The sequence below is a fragment of the Fundulus heteroclitus genome, chromosome 1, assembly GCF_011125445.2.
Source record: "Fundulus heteroclitus isolate FHET01 chromosome 1, MU-UCD_Fhet_4.1, whole genome shotgun sequence".
Taxonomy (NCBI): Eukaryota; Metazoa; Chordata; class Actinopteri; order Cyprinodontiformes; family Fundulidae; genus Fundulus; species Fundulus heteroclitus.
The window spans coordinates 24702234-24721031 of NC_046361.1; the positions used below are offsets into that span (position 1 = coordinate 24702234).

The 18798-nt window shown below is 40.7% G+C and overlaps 2 protein-coding genes across 2 annotated transcripts; one reads left to right on the forward strand and one right to left on the reverse strand.

The window, feature by feature from the left end:
- Positions 1-2539: 2539 nt before the first annotated feature.
- Positions 2540-13527, reverse strand: ddx20 (DEAD (Asp-Glu-Ala-Asp) box polypeptide 20). Its single transcript, XM_036138522.1, has 11 exons — positions 13299-13527; positions 12624-12718; positions 10225-10393; positions 10024-10138; positions 9798-9940; positions 9560-9698; positions 9412-9470; positions 7607-7689; positions 7382-7487; positions 4851-4952; positions 2540-4753 (listed from the first exon to the last, which is right to left on the reverse strand). The coding sequence occupies exons 1-11, from the start codon at positions 13492-13494 to the stop codon at positions 3651-3653; spliced, it is 2310 nt and encodes a 769-aa protein (XP_035994415.1). The 5' UTR covers positions 13495-13527; the 3' UTR covers positions 2540-3650.
- Positions 13528-15762: 2235 nt separating this feature from the next.
- Positions 15763-18695, forward strand: parapinopsina (parapinopsin a). Its single transcript, XM_012876455.3, has 5 exons — positions 15763-16090; positions 17639-17729; positions 17827-18064; positions 18147-18389; positions 18472-18695. The coding sequence occupies exons 1-5, from the start codon at positions 15763-15765 to the stop codon at positions 18604-18606; spliced, it is 1035 nt and encodes a 344-aa protein (XP_012731909.3). The 3' UTR covers positions 18607-18695.
- The last annotated feature ends 103 nt before the right edge of the window (positions 18696-18798 follow it).

Consider the following 18798-nt stretch of genomic DNA (forward strand, 5'->3'; position numbering starts at 1 on the left):
TGTGTTGGATATTATTTATGACCTTGTCTTGTGTCCCAACTGTGAAACGCCTGATAAAAACATCTATATCTGCCACAAAAAATGTGTAGTCTGTGGGCTTTTTTTTCTTCAACTTTATATTCTGTCTATGCATCCAAGTGTAAAAAAAACAAAAAACAGGCAATGCCACGAAGACATTTACAGCTTCAGGGCTTTTTTTTCTGGCCAAAAGTGAAGAATATGTGGTGACCCACATCTTTTAATCAACGCTTTGAACCTTTAGGCTATTATTTTTAAGTGGTTTCTTTGGAAGGAGTCGGATAACCGAAAGTTCATCAAACATTTCTGGTCATTTACTTCATACAGTCGCTGCACAAAGTGAGACACACAGACACAGTGTACATGAGGAAAATTTATGTAAAGAACAAAATGTTTTAGATTTCTTGATGAAGGTGTGTAAAGGCTTTAAAAAAGAAATTAGTCTTTAACTGCAGTGCCATAATTTCACCCTAGATAAAATGGCTTTATTGGGAGGCATTTCAGGAAAAGGCTTTTTCTGTTCTGACATCACAACTGTTTGCTAAATACTAACTGGAACCATATTCTTCGTTAGGCTGAGCCAATTACCTAGCTTTTCAGAGACAAACACTCCAGCATGAAATGAACAAATATGTAGATAAGCGCCTTATAGGCTACGATTGAGGACTGATGACGCTATGGGATGGTTTCTCTTCCAAATGGCTCAGGATCCTTGCTGGTGAGGGACTATGGGCTTTACGAACTTTATGAAATGCTATAGGGGAAGAATAAACCCTGTCCTATTGTGGCCCTAGTAAATCTGCTAAGAATTATTTTGTAAATATTCTAGGTTAAAGGTTGTATTTCTTCTTTTCAAAGTCTTTTAGCCTGAGGTTAATCTTCTGTAATATTTATATTTTTATCTATTATTCACCAGAGGTACCAATAAATGTACATTATCTGCTATGGGCTTTATTGCTGTGGGCTACTGTCCTGAACATTATGATCTACATTAAGAACCACTGAAGCTCTTGTGGGTCATTTTAGAGAACGATTCCAATCGGGTAACGAAAGCTGATGTCTTCAGGTTCTGCAACATCCTGGAATAACATCAGATAAAACCATCACAAAACAAAAAAAAAGTATTTCATTGGTTTAGATTTTTACCTTGAGTTGCTAATAGTTTGTGTTTGATTTATGAAGGAAACTATTCTCAATATATACTCTTTTCTTTTTGGAAAGCACATTTGAATCTTTACAACTTTCTACTCACTCTCACCCCATGTATGAGGCTGTTGCAGTGACAGACTGATGCATCCTGGGTGCACAAAGAAGTGTTATGGTAAATGGTACAGCTTTATCAAGTCTGATGACCCCAAAGCACTTTACACTAATCAGTTATTCACCCATTGATACACACATTCACACCCTGACGATGGTGAGCTCTGGGGCAGACTGACAGAGGCGAGGCTGCCACACATCAGCACCACCGGGCCCTCTGACCACCGCCAGCAGGTAATTCAGGTTAAGTGCCTTGCCCAAGGACACAACGACTGAGAAGGTCAGACAGGGGTTTGCACGGGCAACCCGATAATTGCAAGACAAACTCCCCATCTCCTGCGCCATTGTCGCCCATTATTGTCGCAGATCCTTCCACCCAGCAGCTGATAAATTTTATAACCATCGCTGCTTCTAACAATAAGTGTTTACATCCCTGCTGTTTTTCCATATGTTGTAGTTTGTGTACAATACATAAAATATTCACATTTTTTAATTATCCTTCTCAGTTGCACATTTCTGCAAACATTAAATCTAGGCGTGCTTTTCTTATCAACTACAGATTTTTGTTTTATTATTATTTTCACCTTTGGATGAATCTGAACGGTTTTGCCTTTCACTTTCCTGCTGGAACATCTGAATTTACCCTGTGAGGGACAATAAAGAACATTTTTACTGCATAGGAGCTTTCCAGGACAAGGAAGATCATCCAGCAGCATCCCCCAAAGCAGAAGACACATTTATGTGGACCAATCGTTGTCCAGCAGGGAAGCAGCAAGCTACAGCAGCCCACATCAGACCTGGAGGAGGCCTGCTGAGATGACCCTGTTGATGAAGGAGTGGGGACACTTCCAGCCTCAGCTGGACTCCTCTTTCAACGTTGCCTTAAACCTTTGATTATGAACAGAGTGCACAACAGAAACAGAAGAGCAGTCAGCAGGATCCCTGTTTGTACATGGCTCAGTGTGTCATGAATGATATATTTAGTTACGATTTGTGTCTGTTTGCCAGACTAAATAGTTTTCTTTTGTCTCCCAATTTGTTTCTCTTTCGGAATCCTCTTTTGAGACAGCCCAAACAAACTCATAACAAAACACATCCTGTCCAAATCCATAAAACGAAAAGGACAATGGGGGACATAGAATAACATTCGGGAATCTAAGATATCATGACTAAAAGTTAAGCTGCATTGCCAAAATCCGAACCCTGGCTTTCCTTGCTCGGTTTCATAGGAAAGGGCAGTTGCTTGGAGTCGCTCCATGACGATATTCACCGCTAAGCATTTTGACACAACTTCATAGATGAAATGGTGCACGCCGGCCCCTGCCGCTCTCTCCCACAGAGCAGAAGAGAGTAGCAGCAGCGTGTCTGCGGAGCACTTCAGGAAGTTCACAGCGGCTAAGATGAACAGCAGGAACCTTCGACCCCCATCCCATTCATCACCAACAACCCGAGGATCCTTTTTGCTTGCTTGTGCACTTCAAAGATCCCGTCACATTCTAAAACGTAAATCCCTTTTTTTTTTACCTTTGCCGTCAGGGGGTCATGACAACGCGGATGCCTGACAGATAATGACATGAAAAGCACATTTATGCAGACTTTGACTTTTTAAGGCTCTGGATGCTTTTAAAAGCAGTTTTGAATAATTTCTAATTTCTTCAACTTTTAGTTTCGGTTCTTACCCCCACGGTTCTTTTTTTCTTATTGAAGCTCCATTTACAACACGGCTCTTCACTCTTTATCTATAGACAGGCTACATTTAATCCAAATTTTGCACACAATCATGACAAAATGTGGTATTGTGCGCATAAGTGTGATCATCTCTGCTTCACTTTGTGCATCCCTGACCTCTAATTCGTAATCTCTTTCACAGATTTCTAAGAAATCTCCTCCTGGTTACCGCTCACTCCTCCGCTTGGCCTGAACTTCAGAAAACATTTCGCTTTCATCTGATTTAAATCAGAAACAAATATGCTACGGCTGAAGGAATTAGCTCAAGTGTTCCTCCAGTTTATTTATTCGAGTGCTATTTGCCGTTTGTGTTGCCTAGCGCTGATTGGGTGAATTGGCACTTGGGCTGATTGGCCTGTAATCAGGGGCAGGTGGAGAAAACATGCAGAATGCCACTGTTTAATCTTGCTTTGGAAGTATTTGCCCTGCATACAAATCATACACTGATACGATGAATTCAAACGAACCTGACAGAAAAGAATAGGATCTAAAATATAGTACAGTGCAGAGTCTGGGTAATGTGTTACAAAGTGGTTGTAAATGAGTAAACCTGCTCTTTGAATCAAATACATGCAGGAAACAGCAAGAAACGAACGATGACTGAAGGCATTTTCTAACATATCAGAATGACTTGAAAAGCTGAATTAGTCTTTCATGAGTTCCTGCATGTAGACGGCATTCATGCGGTAAGCGGCCATCCAGTTGTGAGCTACGCTGTAGTAGCTCTGGTAGCCGTGCTCTGGGAAAACGGACATAGCAGAGTAGTAATCGCTCCAGGCTTCGTAGCAGGCTTTCCAGTACGCCTCAGCGCTCCTGTCCTCCTCCGTCTCCATGCACTCATCTTCATCAGTCTCCCTCTTTGGCTCTCCTTCAGTCTTGAACAACTTTCCGCTATCTCTTTTCATTTTTTGGGACTTTTCCCTGTGAGTCTGAGCAGGTGTGGTCTGCTTGGCTTGTCTACTTCTTAGAAACTCGTTGCCCTCAGGCTGAGATGGAGCTCCCCCGCTTGTTGAACTGGTTTTCTTGTCGTATATTGTGGGTTTAATGCCTTTGGGCACAGCAGATGCAGTTCCAGCCACATGTTTGATGAAAACCGCCTTTTGTTCAGCACCTGTGGACTCCTGCGAACCTCGGGATTTGGCACCAACGTCCGGATCAGAGTGGGAGGAATCAGAGATCGGTTGCAATCGTTCGCACCTTTGGTTCAAAACTACAGCGCCCTCGTCCTCCAGCGTGACGTACTCGTTGTGCCCGTTCTCGCTCTCATTCTCATCACCGCATTCCCTCCCTCTGAACTCTCTGATGATCTCCACTGTCCGGCCCAAACCTGTGGTGATGAAGGTCTGGAAGTCCAGCTCGGCCTCCTCAAACGTGACAAACTTCGGCCGGCTGCTCTTGAATGCGGTGAGGGGGGGGATCTTTGGCAGGGCGTCCTGCAGCTCCTTCCTAGTCGGCGGCACTTGTGGGGGACGACGCTGCTGACTCTCCACCCTGATGGAAGCCACCTCCCTTTCTTTTTCCTCTTCGACCTGTGGTGTCAGGGTTGCTGTTTGGGTTTTATCTGGCCTCTTCTGACCGCTGGAGTCTACAGCTTTGTTACCGATGGGATCAGACACCGGCGCTCCGGCCTTTGTACGCTTTTTCTTCACAGTTCTGGAAATCAGCTGAGATATATTGTCTGGAGCGGTGGCCTCGGAGCACACGTCCCAGTCACATTGCTCATCCATCAAAGCAGGCTCTAAGGTGGCTAAAATGAAAGTAAGCACATGGGATGAGAACCAGTTCACTTGATCTGCTTTAAATTAGCGTCTTAAAAAGTAAGGAAACGACCCGCAGGGACTCACATGGTAAAGCAGACAAACTGAGCCCACACTTCTGAGCAATGGCCATCATCTTGTTCTCCTCTTCTCCATGGCAGCAGTAGGTCACAGCCATCCCCTGAGTGCCTACAAACACAGGCAAATTATGAAGAGGAGCCCTATAATGGCAGAAGAGGGTCAAAGAACAAGTGAAGGTTGGGTAAAGAGGGACACCGACAGCGCATGTAAGCTAAGATTTAATAATGCTTCCCTCTACAGCACAGCGGTTGGGTCAGGGTAATTTTAATTAAATGCAGATTACTCAGAACCTTTTGATCTTGCTCTGCGTTTAAAACCTGCTGATACTGAAGGGAACAAAGCTAATCTTCAAAAAGAGTGTTTAATGCAGCCGCTGTGACGCGAGTCAGGCAAATTAAATTCAGAAACGTACTGCCGTCGGTCAAAATGTTTTGCAAGCAAAACAGAAAGCAAAATTAGTTCCACAAACCTGCATGTATCTTATAGGGATTTTATGTGATGGTAAATGGCAAACATAAAAATTAAACAGGAACGTTTCACACATTTCTATTCCTCTGTTCACTTACTGATACAACTAAATAAAATACAGTAAAAGCTGTTTCCTTCAGATGTCACACAACCAGTATATAGTGCAATTTAATCCAGCTGTTCTGTGAGTTCTTTTAGTTAGCAAACCGCGTCGTGAAGTTTAAAGCTCACTTTTGTAATAAAACGATGTTCAAACCTTTGAAAATTTCACATAGCACGGTTCATTTCATCCTTCAAAAATTAAACAAGTATTACACAACTGCAAGTCAAAGAAGATATGGCGCTCCAGCTAAACTAGCAGCCCAAGCAAGGAGAGCATTCATTCACGATAATTCTGGAGATCCACAACTTAGGTGTGGGAATCGCTGGACACAAAAACTATTAATTGTGCATTCTGCAATGCTGGTATTCATGGGAAAGTGGCAACAAGACCGCCAAACATGTCCCATTTGCAGTTTCCTCACAAGCCATGTAGGTGACATGTGGAGCAAGGAACTGTGAGGAGGAACCTTTTGGCCTAAATGCAAAACCTCTTACATGTGGGAGAAAACTAGAGATGCACCGATCCAGTTTTTTCCATTCCGATACCGATACCTGGGCTAAGCATATCAGGCAATACCCGATACCGATACGATACTACTGTTGAATGAATTAATCGTATACCATGCCATGTGAGTGAAGGCATCAGACTTGACGTACACATTGTTATATAAAAAAAAGGTCTGCATGTTCTTTAGCATGGTGCTTTAGGAGGTGCTTATTTAAGTTTGTGTTGTTGAATTTAACAACTTTATCACCACCCCTTGCAATTTTTATGTTGCAGATATTGCATGTTGCAGTCAGACTATCATGTCTGAAATGTTTCCAAATAGCATACTTTGCTTGGTCAGGTGCTTCCTGAATGATGCTCTGTGTTTGTTGATAACTAGCTGCTGTGCGTCCTCTGTGTGATGACATAACCAGCGTTGCAAATATAGAATTGAAGTGACTAGATCGTTGTTACTGTATTGCTGTGTATGATATTAATTTAAAGAAAATTAAATGACGGGATGGGAATGGTGGATCGGTGTCATTCATCCGATATCTGATCCAGCTAACTAGTCAATATCGGAGCTGATATCCGATCCAGGTATCAAATCGGTGCATCTCTAGATAAAACTAGCACTGTATATTACCCCAAACACACCTTCCTCATGATGGTGGTAGCATCATGCTGTGGGGACGCTTTTCTTTAGCTTGGACACTGAAGCTGGTCAAAGACGATGGGATGAGGGTTGATCCGAATACAGAGCAATCCTGAAAATAGGCTTGAAAATGGGATGGAGGTTCACCTTACAGTGGGACAATGATCCTAAATATAAAACCAGAGCTATGATGGATGGTTGAGATTATAGCATATTCATGCATTTTTAAGAACGCCAAGTCCAAGTTTACATTAACATACTATTGAAAATCTCAAGGAACACTGGACTGTTAAGCTGCTCACCATCCAATCTGACTGTGTACAATATTTTGCAAAGAAGAATGGGTACATTTGTTTTTGTCTCTAGAACTGAAACACTGGTTCTACAAATTATCAAATCATCAGAGCTGAATCCAAATTGCATGCCACCCTGTCATGATTTTTGATTGTAAAAGATGCTTCATTTTCATACAACTTGACAACTGTGCACTATTTTGTGTTGATCTATTCCATAAAATCATGATAAGATACAATAATGTTTGGGATTGTAACGCAACATAATGTAAAATGAATACAACGGGTTTGCATGTGTCTCCAAGTCACTGTAAAAGTTATGTTTCGTTTTTGCAGGTCTGCAGTGAGACAACCTGTTTCCTAAAAAAAATCTGAAACAGAGTTGTTAGTGCAGAAATGATGCAACCTCTCAGCAAACGGCCCTGTCGGCTATAACATCATTAACCACCTGGGCCGACTGGATGGATGATGTTAAAAAGCTGGAGGTCAGACAGGAAACCTTTCTGGTCCTCTTTAATTAATGGAGACATACCAAACCGCCCAGCCCGTCCGATTCTGTGCATGTAGGTTTCCCAATCCTGTGGCACATCCAGGTTGATCACCAGGTTCACTTTCTCTGCATCTATACCCCTGGAAGTCTGTATCAGGGGGAAGGAGAACAAAATCAAGGACATTCATGTTAAAAGGCAGCGCAATCTTAACTAATAGGTACAAAATCCAAAGGGGAAAGTAAGTCCTGGAAAACGGTCCGTCTCACCAGGTCGGTGGAGATGAGCACCCTGCACTGATACTGCTTCAGTTTGGACATCGCCTCAAGCCTCTGGTCCTGACTCAGACCACCTGTATGGATCATCCCTCGTGTTATAACTCATTTTACTTCACATCATGTCGGTTCTTTCATTTATTTATTATACTTTTCTTAATTTTGATCATATCTCACAGCACAGCTTCCAAATCAGCAATGTAAACAAAGGCCGGTACCCTGGGAAATGGCGACCGCATCCCACAATGCAATGCAAAATCAACTGCCCTTTCTCATCCCATAGTTTTAACTGTAATAAAATGTTTTTTTTTCTTTTTTTCCTGCTAAGATGGTAAAAATGCACGACATGGTGCAGTCAGCTGTAGATCTGTGTGTCGTCTGCTCAAATCTCCACTTCGACTTAAAGATCGACTTCTTGTGGCAAAGCGATCAAAGCTTTTGCCATTAGCAAATGTGGACCTGTCTTAATCAGCAACAAGGGATGTGACCTAAAAATACAGCCAGGTAAAAAAGAAAGCACATCCTTTATTAATTTGGGTGTTTTAATGTACAAATTATCTAATATTTATTAACTTCTACATTTATTTTAATCCAACCTTAAAAATATTATTTGCTAGACAAAGATAAAGTGAAAACAGAAACCTTAGGATTTAACTTGGTTATAACTTCTTCTTCCCTCGACAGTCTCTGGCTTTAAAAGGAGCCTTATAGTCATCCCACTTTTTTATGTTCCCATTAGGGATGGGCAATATTCTAACAGTCAATACTGTTTACAATTACATTTGATGAGGGCAATAATAAATACAATGTTCGCATTTTAAAGACCTAGACATTTGGTTTGAGTTGTCCTGTTATATTGAGAGTTTAATCACATCCTTTTGCAGCATTTATTTATATGCAACTATAAACAATATCACAAAATCCTTTTTGTAATATTGTTGATTTATAGCAGAAAATATTATTTATTTTTGCCAGATGTCAGAGAATCACAAACACAAATATTGCTCTAAGAATATACCTTACCTAAAACTAAAATCGGCTCCTTCAACACGTATATAATAGAACTTGGTTCAACTCTGCACTAATTAAGGATTCTGTTAGATCCCAGTTTGAAACATACATGTTGAATTATTTATTTTGCACGAAACCATTGAAAGAGAAACCAAGAAAAGTTTTCATGGTTTGCAAATACAAACTAAAGTTTATTAATATTATTACAGAATTATCACAATTATTTTTTTTCTCTTCTAGTATGTACAGTAAACTATGGTCCAGGCTCAAGATAGTTTAAAATTTTCCCTTTCCAAAAGGATTTTTCATTTAGCTAGCTGGTGAGTCCTCACAATAACATCAAGTGAACTGTTTACAGGAGCAGGTTTATCAAAAATAGAAATAAACAAAAGACAGAAAAGACATTTGTGTCTTCAGACAGAAGGAATAAATGCTCATGAGTCACATCAAAATGAAACAAAAGTTAGCTGGTGTTGAATAAACAATAACTTAGTTATAATCTTAGTTAAGACAGACTGTGCGTCACTTTTAAACGCGTCATTTCTTTTTATTGCCTACTTTAACCTCGTGGCTTCAACTGAAGGAAATCTTTTTTGCATTTACTAAACAGATCGCCCACCAAGGATCTGTGTCGTAATCAGTCCCTTTTAATCACCGGTCGCTTCCATAGACTAAACATTCTGACCGATATGTGAATGGACATATGCATTACTACCGGAGTAAGGAGGAGTTTTTCAATAATGAAGAAATTTTCTTCATTTTATTCACTATTACAGTTTTAACCTCACCTGAAATACAAACAGCAGGCAAGCCTTTGGAGGACAGGATGTCTGCCAGGTGCTGGGCCCTGAGGGAAAAAATCCAGCATGTCAGGAACACATCTTAATATTCAACAGCAGCTGTGAAAGGGAATATGAGGATTAAAGCTGCTGTTACCTTGTGTGCAAGTTAGAGAACACCAAGGCTTGGTTAAAAGGGACTTTACTGAACAGCTCGAGCAGGTGCTGCACTTTCTCCTCAAAAACTTTGTGAGGTAGCGGATGGGACTGCACCAGCTTGTAATACTGCTTTAGACCTAGAGCAAGGATAGCAGACAATCCTCACATCTCAATGTTTCAGAAGCTAGGGTAGAAACCCAGTAAATTTAATTTATATCAATTAAAAAGAGTCTCACCTTTCAGGCCCATGTCACTTGGATTGAGTCGGACAAAAGTCGGTTCATTCATGTAGCGGGTAAGGTGATGGGCAAGGGATTCTGGGTAGGTGGCAGAGAGCGCAAGCATTTGTTTGTTGGCCGGCAGAGAGGAGAAGATCCAGCTGGGAGAGAGCACGGAGACGGGTAAATGCATGAATAACGGGTTTCAAAATCCTAGCAGCAATCTGCTCCGTTCTGAGCTCACTTTATCTGGTCCTGAAAGCTGCCCTCCTCCAGCAGCTTGTCCGCCTCATCCAGAACAAAAAGCCTGACGCTCGCCGTCGACAACATGCCTAGCTCGATTAGCTGCTTGATGCGACCTGAGAACACAAACATGGAACAACGTCTCCAAAAGCAGCAGACATCCCCGCGACAACAACATGGGGAGATCCCTCAGGCCTCTTACCGGGGGAGCCCACGGCGATGTGGCACTTCTTCAGGTGGGCTTTGTCTTGGCTCACAGGCCTGCCCCCGATGAAAACGTGGCACTCCAGGCCTTCCATGGAGCAGCCGATGGCCATCACCACCGAGTGGATCTGCACGGCGATCTCACGTGTCGGAGCCAACACAAGAACCTGAGGGGGAAGAAAAATGATTGTGGTGGGGGGATAAGAGAAATCATTAGCAGATGCTGGATACGTCTAAAGCGGTAAGACCCCAGAGCTAATGGTTGGAGGAAAGAAGTGCAAGCTGATTCTAACCAGGTGGGCTTTCAGATTATTAAAAAGGCTTCTCTTTCATGATAAGCAGCTTATAGTCAACAGATAGAGAACTGAAATCAACGCTTAATGCCTGTAACCATCTGTCTATGGCTACAATAGCAATAAGAATTATTCCGACAGTGGAAGTGTTATTAGTTTATTTTCATCCACTAACAAAATTGGGCGAATGAGCAAAGGAGAGATCTAAAAACAAATCAATAATTTCTTTGACCACCATTTGCCTTCAACACAACATCCGTTCTTCTCGGTACACTTGCACACAGTTTTTCAAAGAAACTCGGCTGGTAGGTTGTTCCAAACATCTTTAAGAAATAACCACAGATCTTCTGTGGATACGGTCTTCCTCAAATCCTTCTGTCTCTCATGGAACCCCAGACACACTAGATGGTGTCGAAATCAGTGCTCTGGGGAGGCCATGCCATCACTTGAAAAACTCCTTGGGCTTCTTCATGATGAAAAATCAGTTCTTAATGTCCATGGCTGTATGTTTGGGTTCATTGTCCTTCTGCTTAATAGATTTGGGGTCATAAGCCTCCCTGCTGGCACTGAATCATAGATAAGTATCTACTTACATTTCTCAGCATTGAGGACACCACTAATTCTAACCAAATCTAATAATAATACATTTTATTTGTAAAGCACTTTTCATTGTTAAAAGCAATCCCAAGGTGCTACAGAGTACAACAAGTTTAAAAACACGTTTAAAAGCCAAAGTACAACAATACATTTAAGAAAAGACTTTAAAAAAAAGATAGGTTTTTAGGCTTTGCTTAATAGAGTCTGGTGTTTGAGGAGCCCTCAGGTGGTCTGGAAGGGAATTCCAGGGCTGAGGAGCAGCTGAGCAGAATGCCCGATCACCCATACTATGGAGCTTTGTCCTGGGGGGCTGTAAGGTGGCTTTGTTTTTTGAGCGGAGGTTACATTAGGAGGTTTGTGGTGTGAGGAGGTCTTTGAGGTAGGGCGGGGCATTTCTATGAATTCACTGATGGGTTGGTAAAGCAATTTTGTAGTTGATCCTGGATGAAACAGGAAGCCAGAGGAGTGAGTGAAGGATGGGTGTGATATGGTCCTATTTATGCACCCTCATCAGGACCCTAGTGGTTCTGTTCTGGATGTATTGCAGTTGTTGTGGGCTCTTGCTAGGAATCCCGATGAGGAGTGTGTTACAAAAGTCGAGCTTTGAAGAGATAAACACATGGACCAGTTGTTCTGCATCTGACAGACACTCGGTCTGTCAGATGCAGAACTACTAGTGCCTCTTCACTTGCAAATTCATCCCCAAACTTGCAAGGAACCACCTCCTTTGTGCTTCAGTGTTGCCAGCAGACACCCATTACTTACGCTCTCCAGTCCACCAGCAAACAAACTGCCTTCTGCTAGAGCCAAAGATTTCAGATTTTCACCCATCGGTTCAGATCACCTGCTGCCATTTTCTGCCCCCCAGTACCTATGTTTTTGTGCAGTGTTGAGTTGGTTGGCCTTGTTTTCATGTCTGAGGTATAGCTTTTTGGCTGCAACTCTTCCATGAAGACCACTTCTGGCCAGACTTGTCCAGACAGCAGATGGGTATACCTGGGTCCCACTGATTTCTGCCAGTTGTGAGCTGATGGCATAGCTGGACATCTTCCTATTTTGAAGGGAAATTAGCTTAACATGTTTTTCATCTGCTGCACTATTCTTTGACCCACCACTGTGTCTACGATCTTCAGCATTGTCCATTTTTCAGAAGGGATTGAACAGAGCATCCTGAAATGCAGGTCTACTTTTAAATATGTCTAGAAGAGATACCGCTGATGCAGTATGACTGCCTTGTGTGTCTTGTTGCTGTGCTCAGTCCTGCCACAGTGCTATGACCTCTGACATGAAACCATCTTCCTCAACCTCACCTTGATAGCAGAGTTTGTCTGTTACTCACCCAGCTTTAGGATGGGTGCAGGTATGAAGGCAAAGTGTGGCAACATCAAATCATTTAGATGTTTGTTTTTTCACTCACTTTGCCATTTGTTAAAAATAAGCAATTATTCTTTTCACAAAATGTTTTCATACCACCCTAAAACTTGTGCACAGTACTAATATCACTAACCTGAGTGGCAGGATTGTCCAGGACAAGAGAATCCAGGGCAATGGTGACAAACACACATGTCTTCCCTGTTCCAGACTTCGCTTGTACAATCAAATCTGAAACAAAATGAACAATTAAAAAAAAATATCAAAAGCAGTACAGAACAAAAAATTAAATAAATTACAGCTTTTTCACATAATATTTATTAAATGTGACTAGGTGCATTTTTCCTCAATTTAGCACACAAACACACACGCACACACACACACATACATACATACACCATTTTATATATTTGACTCATCTGTTTGTAGAGAAAATTATAATTACAGTAAATATCAAAAGGATAATACAGGTAACCTTTAGGTTATCCATCCATCCATCCATCCACAGTATCTATCTATGCACCATAGCTACTCCTTTAACCCTTTTTATATAAAAAATATTATTACTGATTATCCAACAGGCATGAGTTTGTTGACCTTCATTTTATATCTCTAATAATCAGAGTCAGAATAATTTTCACACAAAAAAAGAAAGAATGTGGTTAGCGAGAGCCCCAAAGTATCGGCCAGGTTGGGTTCTGTAATGATTCGCAGATCAGACATACTGGATCTCAGCCTGTTTCTGATGCTGACAGATCCCCTCCTGTTTGTCATCTGCTGCACACATGCGGACGGAACCGCTTCCACCTACCGAGTCCGCAGCGGCCCAGCGGGATCGCCTTGAGCTGGATCGGGGACGGTTTCTGAAACCCCGCGGAGGACAGACCGTCTAGCACGGCCTGAGACAACAGCAGGGAGCTGAAGTCAATCCCCTCCGCCAGAAGCACATCGTCGGTCCTCTTTCGCGTTTCTATGTCGTGAGCGGCTCTCTTCATGGAAGCCGCCATGTTTGCTGTTTACCAACTGGCGATCAAGCCGAGTTAAAAAGGAGCCTCTGTCTGGCGCCCCCTAGTGTTGTGGAGGTGGGGTAAGAGGAGCCACATTCAAATAGATGCCAGCGTCACAGCTTGGCAACTGGCAAGCCAGACTGATCCTACGCCGTAAACATATCCCATAATATGACAAGCTGTGTGTTGAACACACATGGAAGTCAGTCTGGCTTGCCCAGCTACCACAGGTCAGCTACGGACGAGCTCTTTCCTCTCCTGGTCCATATGCTGGTGAAGATTTTCAGTCATCCAGGTCATGGACATGGCAAAAAATGTAAAAAAAAAACAACAAAAAAACAACTGGACTTTTTTACGAAGTTTGAAGACTTTTCGCTTCCCATCCAGAAAGCTTTCTCAATTCAAAATGTCTGGAGTATTGTGGGGTTCCACACTACTGAGCGGAGTGGTGAATGCAGTTCAGTGCAGTGAGGAATATTCTGATCTTTATATTGGAGAAACCAAACAACTTCTCCACAGACGCATGGCTCAACACAGGAGAGCTACCTCCTCTGGACAGGACTCTGCTGTCCACCTACACCTTAAGGACAAAGGACACTCTTGTTCACATTTTGGACAAAGAAGAAAGATTGTATTGAAAATGGTATTTGTATGTGTGTTTTGATTGGAGAAAAAAAAGTTTTACAAATCTTCTATAGTCCTTAAAATAATCTTTGTTTTGTGTAGAACTATCCAGTTAAGCTCTGGCCAGTCTCTGTATTTAAGAATTTGAACTAGAGGTACTCAAATGCAATCCAGATGCCATATAACAAACACCACTCATTTAGCCCTTTAATCTACCGAGTCATGTTTTATCCAATTAGTTATCTTATAGTTATGTGTCTTCAGTCAGAGGCTTTTTCAAATTTGTTGCAATACAGAACACTACAAGAGATCTTTCCTGCCAACAGCCATCACTGTCTACAATAACTCTTTGAAGAATTTGGATCAATAGGAGTTACAACATTTAATTTACCTTTGAGATCAATAAAGTATATTTGAAATGAATGGAAATTATCAGCCTCAGTCATATCAGTCACATGCTGTGTACAGCTTTATATTTTACACTGTGTGCATACAACTGGGGGCATCTATTTCCACAGACTCTAAATACAAACAAGAAATAGAAAAGTTTTTTTCTGCATGGTTACCTGGTTGTAAAACAATGTAGCCCATTCTCAAATACTCCCACTGATTTTATTTTACAAATTAGATTTTTCTTGTTAGTTTTTTTTTGTGCCTTTCCAAACTGTATCCTAACTATCCTAATTATTTATGTATATTTAACTAAAAGCCTGTTTGGTTACCAGATGTTATGCTTTACCATTTGGTAAAAATCACAATAACTACACTTTGTAAGTTAAAAAGGATGTAAGACTCTCAGTCCCCATCAGCTATAAATCAACATAGGAAGAAAAACTTCACTGTTAAAGATCTTTAAGGGTAGTTATTCAAAGAAAGAAGAAAACACATATCATAAACTCTTATTATTATTCCAACACGGTTCAGGGTCTATAGCTATATATTCTGTTACCAGGCACTCTATTTTAGATAAAACAATGTGTCTGTTAACAGAAAAAAAGATTATAAACTCTTATGATTTATTATCATGTTATCATATAACTATCAATCAAAATTATTGGCTGCATGTCTGCATTTTAGCAGCCTGAAAAAATATCATCCAAACATGTTTGTTGTGAGAATGTACTAAAAAAATATTATATAAGAAAGAAAAAAATTGCATTTTTAAAACGGTGTGTTATTTGTGGGGAGAGGTTAATTTAGATTTAGATTTCCCTACACAGATAAAGTTTGTAAAAAATCTAATTGTTTGGTAGGAAAAGCCATTCTATCATAAGCTAAACCTTTGCATAATTTCCTTGCAAGCAGTTTATGGATATTGGAGTAATAATAGAAAGTGCTGTCTAAGAGGATAGGGTTATCGCTATCTTTATAATCTGGTTTTACGGATTTAATCAACAAGAATTATAGTTCATCTTATTAAAGCAGCTCTATCTCTGTATCTTTACCGAAGATGTTGCAGAGCACCTGTTGAGTAGATGATGGAGTAACAAAGAGCAGGCACTGTTATTTCTCCTTTGAGAGCCTATTTGTATTTAAAACTTCATATCTTGAAAGTTTTGGATTTGAGCTGCTGATTAACCACATATATTTCTAGTCTTGTTTTTATTTTGGGGGTTTTCATTCTGTTGAAACACCGGGTCCAAAATGGAGCACGCTACCCTCAGTGGAAACAGCTCAGCTAATAGTTTTAGCCGCTCAGAGCTCCTGCCTCAATGGGGATACACACTACTGGCCCTTATCATGGGTGTTTTCTCTTTAGGGGGGATTGTCCTCAACATCGTTGTGATTGCGGTGACAGCAGCTCACAGAAAGCTGAGGCAGCCGCTGAGCTATGCCCTGGTTAACCTTGCTGTATGTGACCTGGGCTGTGCTGTGTTTGGAGGCCTGCCCACCACGTTCAACGGCGCCATGGGACGCTTCAGCCTGGGACGTTTGGGCTGCGTGTTTGGAGGCTTTGCTGTTTCCTTTTTTGGTGAGTCTTTTTTATTTTATTTTAAGTTCCAAAATGTTATCTGCAGGTTTGTGTAACACGGATTTGATTTTAGGGAGGATGCCTAATTTGAACCATGTATTTTGATTAATAAAACAAGAATCATCGCTGTACTACATTTCATCTTGTAATCCAAATCTATTAGTCAACAAAGACGTGCATAATAATGTGTCATTTGTTACAATATCAATTGCTGTGTATTATTCTTTTATAAAGCAGATTCATAATATTATTTATCTGCCAATTCATGTTCACCAGGATAAACACATTTTTATTCACAATATATAAAGTATATAATGCATAGAAATCTTGTAACAGAATTTTAAAATACTCTTTTAGAGTAACTGTTAGCTTAAAATTATTATCATTATACACTGACCATACTGCTATTTCATTAATGTTAAAACACTTTTATTTAAGAAATAAACCAATCTTACATCTGGGGACGTATTTGGAAATACTTCAATATTTTAAAGATACTAAAGATATTAGTTGTTTTTTGTAAAGGTTAGGTTTAGTTTTTCACAGAGGTCTGACCCTAGTCCATTGACCTTTAACCTCCATGTGTTAGTACTTGTTGCCATTATACAAAATCAAAATATTAAGCGAACATTCAGATATTGATGTTCCTTGTTTATGCAATTCAGTTTCCTCCATTATCTAATTTCAAATTAAATGCTTTAAGCTGCTTCAGAATTTAACTATAATATAATGCTGAGATGGTTTTAGAAAGAAAATTTACTTAAAGGAAGGACCCCTGCCTGAAAGAGCATTAGAGTGAAGTCAAAAATATTGCTTTTGCCGTTATCAAATTGCATCGCCAACATCAAACAGAAAGATTTTAACATTTAAAAAAAACAACACAAGTAAATAAATGTTACATAAATAGTATTTTTAAAGAGACTTAAATGTTGGTTTTAATAATGTCATATATGTTAAGATCACTAAATTATAAACACAGCAGCTCTGTTTAAAAAAAGATTTGCAGAAAGATTCAAATTACCATAAAGAGTAAATTAACTGACTCTCACAAAAATATAGTATTACATTCCAACCTTTTTTTCAAGCCATCGAGTACTTAAATGTCAAAATAATGTCTTTCGAGCTTGAAAACTAACCTTGTTTGGATAATACAATGGTTTGGAATACATCAGTAAATATAACTGAATAGTTTGTGAAGTTTCAGAATTTAAGAACTTCTCATTCTTTTCTGAATGAGAATCTAAATATTTACCATTAAGATAGTCATATGAGCAATGCAGCAATGTAAGACGTTTATTATTATTATTATTATTATTATTATTATTATCCTAAAATCCTATTTAATTTTTTCTGGAAAGATCATGTCTTGTGAGTGCGTGTTTTGTGTAATTATGTGCGTTTTGAGTCGGTAACACATGATGACAATGAAGATTTTTTGATTGTTGATAAGAAGGCAAAATCACGCACGAGAAAATTTCCTTCTATGTGAATTACTGTATGGATAAATAAAGTTAAAACACGCTTTTCTTTCTCCTCCCCCACACACAGGTATATCTGCTCTCTGTACAGTGGCTGTCATTTCTGTTGAGCGGTACATTGTGGTGTGTTATCCCATGGGGGCTGTTCTTTTCCAGACCAGGTGAGATGTACTAATATACCTCAACGCACTCAACCTGCTACAAATAGAACACCGTTCCCTTTGACAGCATGTGAGATGGTGTTCTTGTCATCCGCAGGCATGCAGTCGCAGGTGTGGTCCTCTCCTGGGTGTGGTCATTTGTGTGGAACACCCCGCCTTTGTTTGGGTGGGGAAGTTATGACCTAGAAGGGGTTAAAATTTCCTGCGCACCAAACTGGTACAGCCGTGATGCTGCTAACATGTCCTATATCATCATCTACTTCTCTTTATGTTTTGCGGTGCCTTTTTCAGCCATCATGGTGTCCTACTCCAAACTCTTATGGACCCTTCATAAGGTGAGCAACGCACATTCTGCATGTGCATTTTCGCCATCCGTCCGTTCCGTCACAGTAAAAATCATCTGTCTGCTTTACGCAGGTCACTAAGCTGCAAACGTCTGAGAGTAGACGCACTTATCATGTGGAGAGGCAGGTTGCCCGCATGGTTGTGGTGATGGTTCTGGCCTTCTTGGTCACTTGGCTGCCTTATGCAGCAATGGCCCTGGCTGTCATCATGGACCCTAGTCTTTATGTAGACCCCGTCATTGCCACCATACCCGTTTATTTAGCCAAAAGCAGCACTGTCTACAACCCCATCATATACATCTTCATGAACAGACAGGTAACCCGTCATCACCATTCATGTGCGCACTCGAACGACCGCACAGAGGCAAACCGTGTACCCTGTGCCTTTTGTCTTTCAGTTTCGGGGCTGCGTTGTTCCTGTAGTTCTGTGTGGATGGAGCCCGTGGCCCGCCGAAGCCCAAATATCTGATGCTGCCACCACTGTAGCGTCAGTACACAAAAACAACAAAGTTGTAGAGGAGCCACCTTCGTAAGAATGAAAATACTTTTAAAAGCTTTTGGTTTTAATTGTAAGGTATACAGTTATACAGCACTGCAGAAAGATGTCTGGGTGGTGTATTGTGAAAGAAAGCTGTGAACAGAAACCAGTCATTTGTTTCCATGTTTTCATTCTGTTTTAAAATGTTCAGACATGAACTTGATTTTTGATCCCATTTGTACTGATG

What these genes read in the sequence shown, in the direction of transcription:
- ddx20 (XM_036138522.1), bottom strand. Translation starts at nt 13,494, where the DNA reads ATGGCGGCTTCCATGAAGAGAGCCGCTCACGACATAGAAACGCGAAAG. An exon ending in AGCTTTCAGGACCAGATAAA is followed by an intron (nt 9,941 to 10,023) that starts GTGAGCTCAGAA and finishes GCTCTCTCCCAG; the next exon opens with CTGGATCTTCTCCTCTCTGC. An exon ending in CGGACGGGCTGGGCGGTTTG is followed by an intron (nt 4,953 to 7,381) that starts GTATGTCTCCAT and finishes CTGTGTTTGTAG; the next exon opens with GCACTCAGGGGATGGCTGTG.
- parapinopsina (XM_012876455.3), top strand. Translation starts at nt 15,763, where the DNA reads ATGGAGCACGCTACCCTCAGTGGAAACAGCTCAGCTAATAGTTTTAGC. An exon ending in CTTTGCTGTTTCCTTTTTTG is followed by an intron (nt 16,091 to 17,638) that starts GTGAGTCTTTTT and finishes CCCCACACACAG; the next exon opens with GTATATCTGCTCTCTGTACA. An exon ending in TCTTATGGACCCTTCATAAG is followed by an intron (nt 18,065 to 18,146) that starts GTGAGCAACGCA and finishes TGCTTTACGCAG; the next exon opens with GTCACTAAGCTGCAAACGTC.